Source organism: Melanaphis sacchari, unplaced genomic scaffold, assembly GCF_002803265.2.
Source record: "Melanaphis sacchari strain LSU unplaced genomic scaffold, SCAv2.0 Contig212_pilon_pilon, whole genome shotgun sequence".
Classification (NCBI taxonomy): domain Eukaryota; kingdom Metazoa; phylum Arthropoda; class Insecta; order Hemiptera; family Aphididae; genus Melanaphis; species Melanaphis sacchari.
Window position 1 is genome coordinate 402,167 of NW_020271059.1, and position 14,887 is coordinate 417,053.

The window sequence follows — 14,887 nt, forward strand, 5'->3', positions numbered from 1 at the left end:
TTATTGGTGAAAGGTGGTATTAAATATATAATTTAACCTAGTTACCTTAAGAATTAGTGATGCTTGTTCAGATAACATATTTTGTTTTTCTAGAACCACTATCATTTCCTTAAGATGTTTTACTTTTTTTAATAATCTTCGATTACACTCTGTTAAATATTTAATCTTTTTATCTTTGAGAACTAATTAGTTTTTAATTAAATTTAAATTTAATTTAGCTCTCCTAGGTGTTGAAAAGTTTTCATTAGTCAAACTAGCAACATTAGATGGTCGCTAAATTAACCTGTACAAAATTAATAATAAATTAATTTAAAAGTTTTCATTTGCTACATTACTAATATAAATTTTTAAATTACCTTCTTGCACAGTGTGGTGTATTTATTAATGAATCATTTGTATTTTCACCGTGGTCATTCACATTGGATAAAAGGGTACTAGTAATTATATTTGGACTGTTAAATATAATATAATAATAATATATACTAAAATTTTTGGAATTTTATAAATTTTACTATCAAGATCTAAATAATACCTATTTTCAATATATGGTGTACTTGATTCTGAACAACTTAATGTTTTATTTTTACTATGTAAGGGAACATATTATATTTCAATTTGGTCTCTAAATTCCCAAAAAGTATAAAAATCATACTACTTTGGCATAAAATATACACATATTTTTAACTTACTCAACAAGTATTGGGAGCAGTGCCGTAGATAGATACTTGTGTGCCCCGGTGCAAATTGGTGTAGGTGCCCCATAAATAGTGTACACCATTTATAGTGTACCATGTATTAGAATAAATATATGAAGACAAACTAATTTACACAAGTTTTATATAATTTAATGTAATATCAAAGAATTTTAATAAGTTAACATCTAAAACGTTATGAGATATATTATAACAATAACTACATTATATATTTATATTAGGTATTGATTATTTAAAATTAACTTACAATACTAAAAATGAAAAGCGATTTTCATATTACAAAAGTTTGGATATTTTCTTAAAATGTAATACCAAAATCTTATTGCAATAATAATTAATAATTATTAAAGGTAGAAAGCATTCATTTCATTCATAGTTTATACATATTTTCATTTATTAATAGTAGGTATTAGGTATCTATTTTACAAATATATCACTGACCACTTTTCAATGTTTTCACTGCTTAAATTTATCATTGCTATTATTGTCTTATAATATACATACTCGTATTGTAGGTATGTACTAATACAATTTGAAGATAATTTAATTTAAAAATCAAACATTGACAAAGATAGTAGATTTATAATTTTTTGGGAAAATATTTTGTGTTTATTTAAATATTGCCCAAAATTTTCAACAAGAAATATGTTTATGGTCTTAATGATAATAATTTTTACTCCCTGACAATAATGTTTTTAAATAGGTGACAAAAAATCAACCAATATCATTATTTTTTGTTTAAATATCCAAATATGTCAAAATTTAAGATGCTCATAAAAAAAAATTGTACAGAATTATTATCAAGATACTATAATTTTTGCAAAAAAAAGTTTTGAAAAACCTTGTATTCATTTTTTAAACTTAATCTATTAATTTTAATTCTCATGATATCCACGAATTTTATTAAAATATAATCTTAAAACTTCATAAAATAAAAATCTTGCTCAAGTGCTTATTTAATATTTTTAATACAATATTTTAAGCAAATTGTTTCACTTATATGTAGTCATGTAGAAGTGCCTTCAATAGAACTTCCATGAAACAAGTTATTTTCGTTTTATTTTATAGAAGGTATCTACTATATATAACAGCGTATCACATTAATTTATTTTTCATTCAATTGTAATTGATCATAAAAATAAAAATAAAAATAATCACGAAACCCATTTTAAAACTATATTTTATAATACATTCATTGCCCATCACTTCACTCAGAATTTAAAATAAATAATAATTAAATAGAGATAAGACTTTGATACACAAACCTACTAATTTAAACTTTTAAATATCAATAATGCAATTCTTCCAAAAATTGTCAGAAAATCTTTGTACTAACAATATTGGTATCCAAAAGTCATAATACTGGATCTTTTCTTCAATAATTATATTAAAAAGCACCATAAATAATTTTAATAAAAAATTTTGAAATAAATTTAAATGACTGTAAATTTACCTTATTGGCCAAAAATAATAATTACAATTTTAAACCAACAAAATAAATATGTCTACATGTAATATGATTCCCGTGGTGATTGATATCATATGTTAATTATAAAAAATTATTAGTTAATTTTATTCTATAAAAATATATTTATTAAAAAGTTATAATGAGCGATAAATGCAAGAATGAAATAAAAGTGGATATAAAAAATGAAACAATTGAGAACACTTTAAAAGATCTAAGATTAGAAATATCGTTATTAAAACACCAGAACTCAAAAATCAAATTAAAATTGGACGAAGACGTTTGTATTAATTAAAAACTGTCCAAATATAATAACTTATACTTAAAAAAATATTTTTAATTTATAGATTCATAGAGGGTTGGAAATGACAAAATTGTTACAAAAACTGGTAAGTTTACATTTTGTCAAAAAGTTTTCTACACTTTTAGTCTTATTCAACATAATACACGTGAATATTAATTATTATATGTTTATTTTTAATAGAATCCTTTTAATCGAACAAAAGCTGGTGAGATAATATTTCCCGGGAAAAAGGAAATGGTATAAAATAAATTTTATATGGTACTTCTACATCGCCAATTAACATAAGTAAAATAAATAATATTGTGTTTATTTATTTTTCGTTGAGGAATTTAAACTGAATGTTATGACCAGAGAAATTTTGAAATTAAAAACAGTATTAAATGGCTTAAAAAAAAACCGTAATCAACTAAATTCAGCTGAAAATAATAATAGAACCAAATCTGATTGTTTTGTATGTGTACATTTAATTAGATATCTAATTAAAATATTATCTTTAAAAATTATAGCTAATTATAACTTTTAGGAGTCTAATAATGAAGATAATATAAATAAAAAGTTAAGCGAAGAACTATGTGAAAAATATAACACAATGAAAGATACATTTGAGTAAATTGTGTTTAACTTAATTGTTCTTTATTAACATAATATCATAATAAACTGTATGTTAAAAACGATTTTTTTTTTTTATTTGTTAAAAGTAAAATTATATTAGAAATATCTAAGTATCGGGTACAACTAGACATTAAAACAAAAGAAATGAACAACAATAATGCACAGTTAACAAAAACACAAGAAGAATTTCATAGTGCAGTCACGACATTAACACAGATAGAAATGGTAGATTAATGTTTAATTATCGTTAAACTTATTGATATTTTTAATAAAAATATAAAAATTAATATAGAACACTCAGGGTAATGTGGAAAATGTGCGAAAGGAATTTAAAATGGTCAGTGACCGCTTGGAGGGTTTGAAATCGGAAGCCAAACATCAAATTAACGAGTTAAACACTGCAAATGAATCGGTTTGAGTTTTAAATAAAATAACCAAACGAATGAGATCTTATTAAGTTAATATTGTTTCTTAGTATATGGATGGTCTTCGAGAAAAAGAGTATCAAATAGTCCGATCTAATAACCTGTACCAAGAAAAGACGAAGCTGACGGCAGAATTCAAATCTGAATTCAATCGAGTCAAAGTTAGTAGTACCTACCAAAAGATATTGATTTTGTATTTATAAAATATATCAGTTTAACTCTTCAATTTTTCAATTAATTTTTTTAGTGAAATCTAAATTTTAACCTATTTTTTTATAGGAATATTTCAAAAAACGGTTAAGTCAAGTAGAATTTTTACCTACTGCGTTACAAGCAGTTCAAAAACAAATGATTTTTGAAAAAGAATTAAGCACTTCAATTGAAAAAAATATTGAGTTTCTCAGTAAAAAACTAAAAAATATTGTAAAGGCATTTGTATAATTAATTTAAACTAAATTATAATTGTTATTATATTGTTTATATATATATTATAGAACAATGATTCTTGTAACGACTCTCTTGACAATTCAAATCAATTATTGAAGTCTAAAAATAAACGTCTGAAGTATGCGAATAAATAGCAAATAATAATTTTATTATTTTTAGTTTATTTATACGTAAAAATATTATAAATATTATTTAAGAGACATCAACCTCAGATGAAATTAAAATTCATTGTTTCTTTTAAGATTATTTTGTAACATTGCTCGTATTAGTTATACTTATCATAAAAAAAAAAAATAGTGAAATTATTTTAACGCACCTAGAATTATATATAATTACTATATCTAATAATATATAAATTTATAAATTACCTATTTAATAGGATCAAACAAGTAAAATTGGAAAATATTTTAGCGGAAAATCTTCGTTGCTGTGATGAGATAAAAACATATAAATATCAACAAAAATCTATGCTAACCAAGATAAAATCCGAAACAAAGTTAAAAATAAGTGATTTACGTCGTATTTTAAAAGCACCAGCTGAAGAATACTTTAATACCATCGATAAACTTCAAAACCAAATATCTAAAATTGAGGCATATTCTTGTTTTGAAAACGATCAATTAAATCTTGTAAATACTATAACTTACATGGTTGTTTTTGATAAATTCCGAATTTTTATTTAACTTTATTTTTATTATTAGATGTCTTCGATCATGCAAAAACCAATTGACGCATTGGCCAGTATTTTAAAAGAAGCAATAGAACAAATCACCGTAATAGGAAATCTAGAGAATGTACTTACTGACTGCCCTAAAATATGTTTGTAATATTAGGAAGGAGTTAAAATTAAGTTCAATTAATAATTAAAAATAAAAAGAGCATAGTTAACTTTTTATTTTAATTTATTGAACTTCAGCAATAAATATCAGTCATTAAAATGTCTCTTTAATAAATAATTTTGTAAATTTTACCGTAAATAAATGAAAAGTACCAACCCATAATAAAATTGAAGAGTGTTAGTCAGCTCCCGGTTGCAAGTGTATTATTTTTGAGATCTGAAAGTAATTTCTGAATTATTAAATTTTTTATACACTAACAACGGATACTAATTGTACACTTAATGGTTTTGCATAAAATATGAAATGGATGGTTATTTATTTAGTTTAGTTTCTAGGCACTTATTTTCTTATAATAAATATTTATAATTAGATATATTTTTCCTAGTTATGCATCAAATTTTACCTACCTAATTTAATATTATTTTCAAATCATCAATGTTATAATATCTTGTAAGCCTATTAGGACATGGACTAGAATAGGAACTTGTTAGTCCTACTAGACTAACTTTATATAAGATATAAATCAAGCAGTCCTGTTCATGTAATAATATTATATTATAAATTATAGTAGGTACCTAAGCTACCTTTGATCGAAATACGTAGTCAATTAATTTTTTTAATAACTGTAATAACCGAAAAAGTTCATATGAAGGAAAATGATATAAGATAATAATATAAAAAGCTATACAAACCTAATATGCCTAAACTTAAGTACCTACTTACCTCTATAATGCTAATAAATTATTAATTTATAACTTATAAGTCAATATTAACCAAGGTAAAAATACCTAACCTAGTTATTCTAAATATTTTTAATAGTTAATTGTATATATAAAATAATAGTAATTAATAGGTACACTGAACAAAAACTCATTTGTAAATTCAATAATGCTTAATTTTCATTTATTAATAAATGGTAATATGTTAAAACAACAATTATTATTTCAATTTGAAAAATATATTATTGAATTAAGAAAGTTTATAGGTAAAATCAACAATTACTATCAGTAAAATTAATTATATACACTTACATTAATTTAAAAAAGAAATAAATTGAATTAATAGCAGTGGCGGCGCGTGAACAATTTCGTAGGGTAGACAACAAGACAACCAAAGATAATATGGTGTTATATAAAATTTATTTAAAAATTAGATCATCATAAAAAAAAGTAAATTACATAAAATAACTATATTTGAATATAATTTAAATTAATTCGCCGATTTTGTTTTGTTGCGAAAAAGAACCAAGACCTTTATTTAAAATAATATCAATAATATCTGACATATTAAGTTTTAAATGTATATCACTTCATTAAGAAAAAATGATAAACATTAAACGTGTGCCATTAACCACAATCGGAATGCAAATGTGCAATTAAATTACTAAAATATTACGTTGAGACATGTCTCGTCCATGCATATAATTTTGGTAATACCCCACTACGTCCCCGTTTACCATGTCATAAGCCCTCGTCATCAATAGTGAGACACAATTCAATATGTCTCGACCGATTTGACGGCGACAACGGAGCGATTACATAATTATTGATAAGATATAAATAAAATTATACTATATATATTTATTATTTAGTCATACTCGTTAGTCGTTACTCACACAGACATTGTAGAGACGAATCAGTGTAAATAACATTTTATTTATAAAATTATGAACAAATAAAATACTTATATAGTAGGTATAGTATCATATAATAAATAACTAATTTTTTTAATTAAATTGTTTTATATTTTTGGGATTTTTGGGTAGACTATGTCTCATTGTCTACCCTAACGCGCCGCCACTGATTAATAGACAGTTTATTTAATTTATTAAAAAGCATTTTTAAATCAACATTGGTTTTTGTTAATTTTATACAATAAATTTAATTAATTTAATCAAATATTATTTTGTACAAATTACAAAATATATTTAGTGAATTAACCAAACAAATATTTATTATTAACAATAAATTAAACATAATATTATTAAATATAAATAAAAAAAATGAGTTAGAGTATGATTTATATAGTCTAGTAGTCTACAGTATCACATATTATATTAAATAATTAAGTATAATTCTACAGGATATCAATTTTTGTGTAGATTTAATTAATCATACAGTTTTATATTATCAAATAAATACCTAATTAATAATTATTAAACACAATAAATAAATTTAATATACTATGTATGAATACAAAATGCATTATGAAACCTTGCTATTATGTATTTTGATTAAAATGTGAAATTATATTGATCAAGTGAGGTATGATATTATACATATATATTATATATATAGGTATATACATGTAATATATGTGATGAACTTATATATCATGAAGATATATACAAATAATGTAGATAAATACATCAGAAGCACACTAATCGACAAAATGCAATTTAATTTAATTTTTTTTAGGTTTCATAACATATTATGAATTGTAAAATTTACATTGATCAAACAACGTTTAATGTAATATTCGTTGCTACTCTAAAACGGATTAAATGTTCGAGATTCGGCACCACTTTTAAATTCAAACGGTAGTCAATTCCCAGAGTTAGGCAAGCAGACGATAGCATGAACGAATTCCGCTTTAGCGGAAGTTCGGGCGGCTCTTAAAATAACATCGCGTTCACCTTTTTTACATTTTTATTTCAATTATTTAATTATTTATTTAAATGTTATTAATTATTTGATATTTTTGTCATCAATAAATTATTAAATCATTATCGTTATTATTAAATTAACTATTAAGTATATTTTAGTTACATTCAATAATAACCATTTTGTTAAAATCATTTTATTTTTATAAATTCAGTAATATAATATATACGTTAAATTAATAATGTATTTGATAAAATTAACAAAATTCAAAGTTAGTTTAACAAAATTTCGATAAAATATGTAAGTTTAACTAAACAAAATATTATTAAATCAAATAATTAGTTGATTTTTATTTTAAACAAATATTTTATCATAGTATCAATAAGCAAGCATTTTGTTGATTCAATATTAACAATGACATTATTAATGTAATCTATATTTTTGTCAAAATTACTGGTATTTTTCATTCAGTGTATGTATTGGCAATAAGAGCCAAGTCCCTTTAATTAATATTTTTCTATTAAAATAAAATAACTTAACTCGTAAAGACGTTAGAGGGGGAATAGTTTTTTTTTGTTTATATATGCAATTTTGTCGAAATGTTAACTTCAAATATTATGATAAAAATTTGTGCCTTTGCATGTATATTTTCGATATTATATTCTAATACCTGTATTTATATTACATTACACTCTTAATTATTTAAAAACATTTTTTTTTTATGATGTAAAATACAAGTGTAAGCATGTCAGCCGTCAGGTACTCTTAGATTATATTTGTAAAAATAAATATATGTCAATATACAAAATAATACCTTCATTAACTACCTACATAAGCAATAAAAAATATAAAATAAAATACCTACCCTTAGAAATATGCACTGATGGACCATCTTTATTCAGAATCGTTTTTCGTACGTAATGATTATTCATTGATTTACAATTTGTATAATTTAATACATCCATTACAATGGTCTTTAGTATTTTGGCTCTTTATTTTTTTTTTTTTTAATTATCGGTGAAAGATTTGTGCAGTTATTTAACTATTTTCGGTCGTAATTTCAAATTTGTAATAACAAATATTATTATTATTTATCACATAACCCAAACTCTGTCAGTTAAGGTTTGGCCACCCCTGGTCTAGACAACCCGCACGTGTCCTGTATGGGTGATCCCCGAACCGCAGGCGGTAAACCGCAGACGCCAGACGGTAGACACCTATAAATTATGTTATATTATGCGAGTTCGATTGTAAGAAAAAAACGCGATTGCAGCTGTATTTAATCACGTACGTATTTTTTCTTGATATTGATGAGTGATGACGGATTAAAATTCGACCAGACAGTGATCACAACTCACAACGATTCATTATAATAATATATTATATTATGCGTAATAATTTGCGCGGCGGTGCCGACAAACGTAAACGGAAAGACGGTAGTGAATAGCAGATTAACGGACGTTTCTGATTGCTGTTAACGATAACGGGAAATCACCGTGATAAGCATTTATGATTAATGATTATACCTTTACGCTAATTTCTTATATAATAATATTATTGTTTACATTGTTGTAATAATCATTTTAGTATTTTGTTTATACACTTAATGATGTTTTGTGTTTAAACTATTACTAGTTATTACTACTACTACTACTTCTATTAATAATACTACCATTTTTAATACGTATTTATATGGTGTCAAAAATTCTGAACGATTATTCAAAAATTTACAATGAATTCAACCTCAGACCTACTCATCAAAAATCTAAAACCGTTACCATTTCGAAATCCGTTTGGTAGAGTAAAACCGGGTGTAGACATCAACATTGTCATAAATGAAATAAAATTTGATCAAAAGTTAATAAGTGTACTTAACACGTATAACAAGTATATAAATTTTCGGTTTGATTATGTTATTAGAACAAGTATCACTCAGTTACCTGACGAATTGAATCATAATATTGATGGTGAGTGTTATTCAAAATATTTTAACTAAATAGCATAAATATATTGGTTATGTAACTTAAGTAAAAGAAAAATCTTTAATTTATAAATGCATTTCAAGTACCTTCATTAATAACAATATTCAGTACTTATTTTCTTACAACATAGAATACATTATTGATTATCTTTTTATTTTATGCTTAATTCATGAACCTTTATACATATATATATATTGTTTATGTTTATTCATAAGTTTATGCGAATCATTAAACTGAGTTATAATAATAATAATAATAATAATAGTATAATACTACACTAGTCTTTATGATAATTAGATAATAGATTTATGAATAGGTACATGTTTATATCATTAATTAATAGAAATTACTTATAATTTTGTTGCTTGTAAGTTTAAAATAATTAATTTAAATTAAAAATTTATCTATTAGATATCTATTTGTTCTTTCTTTAACTAAAGTAATTATTTATGTTTAAGGATAAATTAGGGTTTCAGACCAGCCTGAAATATATACAAGCGATAGCACTAGGTTATAATAATAGGCCACAATTTTACTATATTTATCATAATATTAGGCAATAATTATTATAGTATTCAAATTTAAATCTTTTTTCCTAAACTAATATTATATTTATGAAATGCATTACCTAACTTACTTTTTTTGAATATAATTAAATACAGGCTTTAAAGCCCTAAATGTAAAATTAATTATTAATTATTATATTATATTAATGTATTTTCTAATTTAAATCATTGTTTTCTTGTGTACAATGAAAATTATTACATAATATATACTATAATTTACAAAAGTTCTTTGTTAACTTTCAGTTTTTATTACACTTATAAAAAGTATTTATTATTAATATTGGCTTTTGCTATGTTGCTTTATAATGCTCACTCTGAGAAAAATATTTAAGAAACCTATCCATTGTTGCTATGAGGACTGCGACCATGGTTTCATTATTAATACTTGGCCAATCGAGAGTTTCTTAATAACACAAAGATAACCCATTCTGTTTCTGCACACTTTCTTCTATTATATAATTTGTAATTTTACACTATTATTGTTTTATTAAAACAATGATATAACATGGGTCTTAAACTTTTTAATTTACAATTTTATTAAAATATAAACGTTTTATTTAACATAATTTTCGGAGAAGCAAAATATTGAAAAAAATTAAAATGTTGAAGTAATAAAGTATATATATATATATATATATATTTGTCAATGCGCCGTATGCCAACAATTTATGAAACATATATAAACATCATTGTTCATTAAAAAGTTAATTGTTAGATACATTTTAATTGATTTTAATTAATTTTTATAATTTTTAGATTCTGAATTTAATTCTAGCCAACAAATTTTAGTAGATTGTATTAATAGTAACAATAGTTTAGATTATGTTTATAAGCTACGAGAAGAATTAAAAAAATTAACAACAGAAGTAAATTTAAAAAGAAAAGAATTGAGTATAATTACTATTAACGAGGATGGATTAAAAAAAAATATTAAACACTTAGAAGATATTATATCAATAAAGGTAATCATTTTTATAATATGATAAAATATTAATTTTTATAATGTATAATTATATAATTTACTAAAATTTAATTTATTTTAGAAAAATTTTATTAGCGAAATTGCCAGCTTTACAGAAATCAGATGTAATGCAAAAAAAAAGGTTCAAAAAGAGTACAATAAAATAAACAAAAAATATATTAAAATTTTAAGCCAATTAAAAAAGTCAAATAAGATGACAAAATCAAATTATGGTAATGAAACTAGTAAAGATATTGATTACGGAGAGCAAACAAATAATAGGCTATTACGATATGAAGATAAAATTAAAAAAATGGATGATATTATAAAAATAGCTAGTGATAGTGCAGAGAAGTATTTTTGTATATAAATTGTAAATTGTTCTCAACAAATATTAATTAATATTTTATTTTAGATTGCTGCAATATCAAATTTCTTTACAAACTTCTAATGATCGCTTAAAAATATTTAATGATCAATTAAATAACCAAATAAAAAATAAACAAGAAGTTTCATTATTATTAAAACAAAATGAAAAGAGAATTAATCAATTGAAAAATAATTTATCTAGTTTGGGTGTAAGTAAAATAACTTGTTTTATAGGTTTATGTAATTAATTTAAAAATATTTTATATATTTTATGCAATTTTAGGTTTTATCAAGCATAGAAAAAAGTAGAGTCCACATGTCATCAAATTTAATTGGAAATGATAATTTAAAAAAAGAATTTTTGGACTTACAAAATATGAGAAATGAAATTTTAAGCTCACGTCCTAAAGGAATGTTTAATACTAAATATCAAAAGGTTTTATGAGGATTTTTATTCAATAAAATTTTAAGTTTATTTATTTTATTAACATGAAAAATAAATTAATCCATAACTAAATGAAAAAAAAAATGATATTAATTAATATTTAATTACTATTAATAATTGAAGTTTAAAGCAAATTTAATTAATATATTATTATTTTTTATTGAATTGTTATGTAAATGTCAATTTAAAAGCTTAATTAACTAACTTCCTGATTATACTTATGTTTTCAAGGAAAATATTGTATTCAAAGAAGATATTCGAAAATATTTAGAAAACGATGAAGCAATTGATTCAGTAGATTATTTAATTGAATTAAAAAATAATATGTGCAATAATAATACAAATTTATTAAATTTTATTCAAACGGTAATACAAAAATTATAATGCATTATTATAATATAGGATCACTAAAGTATTTTTTTTTTAAATATTATGTAATATGCATATAAATATTATTTATTTACAGAATTCAAATGAAACAAAAGTTTTTTGGAAGTGTCTATCAACATTAAGTACAGATGAACTGAAAAAAATGTTGGTACATTATTTTATCAAAGTAGTGGATTTAAAGGAATCTGGACGAGAAAATGATGAAATAATATCCAAACTTGATGTGAGTATATTATGTATTATCAAACGTGTATTTTTTCATATGCAGTCAAGTTAGTTTTTCTTTTTAATAATTATAAACATAATACAATTTTAGGCAATAAATGATAAACAAAGGCATACTATTGTATCTTTAAACAACAATTATCAAGAATTCCATTTGTCAGTTGAAAAAAAAATCATGGAATTAAAAAAATATTATCAAGCAAAAGTTAATATGTTATTCCAACTAGTTCAAGAAGAAAATAATGCTATTACTATGTTTAAAATGAGACAAGAAATCATAGGACTTAAAAAGAAAATAATTGAATTGGAGAAGTTACAAACAGGTTAATACTATATCAATACAAACATATATGTTTATTAATTAAATTAATATAAATTATTACAGTAAAACCTAAGAACACTTCTGTGATACCAGAACCTCATATCTGCTTAAATCTTCTAGAGGCATCAAAGTCAGAATCTGAAACTATGTCATCTGCCAAAGTAATACACCATAAAAACAAACTAAAGATAAAAAAAAATAAATCCAAATTAATTTGACATAGATTTTAAAACAGAAGATGTATAATTGTTTTCCAATTATTAAGTATGAAGAAAATTTTTTACCTTGTATCTTAATTTCAACTGTCTTTTGACTTGAGCTTAAAACTGTATGCCATAAAAAATTTGAGACTGCACTATAATATGGATTATTAGTACTATAAATATTTGGATTTTAATTGGATTACTGCATTGCAAAATTGTTAAATATATAATATAAAATGCCTAAGGGTTATGAACTAAAACAAAAAAATATTGTACCTCTATCTAGTTAAAAAAAATATCCTAGGTTCTAAAATTCTATTTCAAACTCAGCCTTTTTTTTATTTTCTGATTCTTGTTTTCTTACTATATCAATACATAGTTACCAATAAATGTTGATAAAAATATATAAGTACTCAATTAATTTAAAAAAATACATGCAAGATACATCAAATATTTTCATACATATTTAACTTATATGATTTTATTAATATAACATTTAAATAAATTATTACTGAAATGTAAAATTTTTTAAAATTATTATCCACAAATGTGTTTGTACCGAGTCTTATCTTATGACATATTTTATCAGTCTATTTTATAGTTTGTATTTTATTAAATAAATTCATTAACTATTAAATTTTTATTCTATCTTTAGTTTATTGATTCCTAACTTTTAATAAAATTAAATATTCTTTTATGAAGTGTAAGATGTTAATGTGGTCTTAAATATAAAATATGCAGAAAAAATATTGTAAAATCTTGTCAATTATGTTTGATAGGTGTGTATTATAAATGTTTCTAAATTTGAACATGGCGGGGGGGGGGGTAAAACAAAATATTTTATTTGAGACAATCATTCTAAAATTAAAGAAATGTGTAACATACATAAATGCATGATTTAAGAATTAACATTGGATTAAAAAATAAATCATCTTCTATTTATGTATGTATGTATGTTATAGTTATATAATATGTTATTTTATGTCTCTAGTTATAATTGATAATATTCATATTAATTTAATTATACAATATAAGTTACATTAATTAGAATTCTTTAATTAATTATCACATATATCTAAATAATTGTGTTTAAAATATGAATACAAATTATTTTTAAATGCTTAAGAATTCTTATGATTGAGATTATATTTGTTACCTAATTCTAGAATATATAAAGAATACTATTTACAAACATCTGATTAAAGTAAGTTTGAAGTGTTTATATACAATTGTATTGCACATTGTAAAAATTAAACTACATAAGTATCTAGGTTCTGAAATTATTTCTGACTTAAATCTATTTAAAACAAAATATGAATACTAGATACCCAGATTGGGCAAAAAGCTATTGAGAAAATCTCGACGGTCACTCAAAATATGGATTGATTACAAAACTTTTTTTCTACGATAATAATAAATTTGTATAAACATTAGTAAAAAATGTGATTGTAACAATTTTTTTTTTTCATTATATAGATTATTTATCTTAAAATACAAGTAACTAAAAAGTATGAACACTAGCTTCTTAGATTAGTGTTGTCTTCAGTTCTCTGAAAACTAATTAGTTAACCTTTTGATGTTTTGTCATGTACCTTTATAGTATAATTAAGAAACCTATATTATATATATGATTTGCACTAGAATACAGAACATTGTTATTTTTTATTCTATACTCTTTTTTTTTATTTGATTACAAAATAAGCCTAGAACAAAAGTAATTATTTATAAAGTCTAAGTACCTATCTATAATCCTAAATTTATGATTTCTCTAGTTCTTTTTCAATATATAACATGTAATGTCTATAATTACTGATGCTAATGCAACAAAAATTACTTAAATATTAATTAATTTAATTCATAAATTAAAAGTAATTATTTTGTTATGTCAATTGTTTGCTCTAACATTTATTTCAGTCATGTATAGGTTCCAGAAATCCAGTCAATGTCAACTACACCTCTACATTTTTAGGTGGTGAACATTTTAAAAATTAAACAATTTCTTATTTTAATTTGTTG

General features: G+C 22.6%; 2 protein-coding genes and 1 pseudogene across 2 annotated transcripts; 2 read left to right on the forward strand and 1 right to left on the reverse strand.

The window, feature by feature from the left end:
- On the reverse strand, positions 1-778 carry LOC112593896 (annotated as a pseudogene).
- Positions 779-2,320: 1,542 nt separating this feature from the next.
- Positions 2,321-4,793, forward strand: LOC112593897 (putative leucine-rich repeat-containing protein DDB_G0290503). The gene is made up of 12 exons (XM_025338484.1): positions 2,321-2,458; positions 2,526-2,567; positions 2,663-2,719; positions 2,808-2,933; positions 3,006-3,088; positions 3,181-3,319; positions 3,387-3,506; positions 3,570-3,680; positions 3,799-3,942; positions 4,014-4,084; positions 4,346-4,595; positions 4,668-4,793. The coding sequence occupies exons 1-12, from the start codon at positions 2,321-2,323 to the stop codon at positions 4,791-4,793; spliced, it is 1,407 nt and encodes a 468-aa protein (XP_025194269.1).
- Positions 4,794-9,140: 4,347 nt separating this feature from the next.
- Positions 9,141-13,312, forward strand: LOC112593880 (autophagy-related protein 23-like). Its single transcript, XM_025338465.1, has 9 exons — positions 9,141-9,375; positions 10,713-10,918; positions 11,000-11,271; positions 11,333-11,495; positions 11,570-11,722; positions 11,963-12,097; positions 12,198-12,344; positions 12,438-12,669; positions 12,732-13,312. Exons 1-9 carry the CDS (start codon positions 9,141-9,143, stop codon positions 12,884-12,886), a joined length of 1,698 nt encoding a protein of 565 aa, XP_025194250.1. The 3' UTR covers positions 12,887-13,312.
- The last annotated feature ends 1,575 nt before the right edge of the window (positions 13,313-14,887 follow it).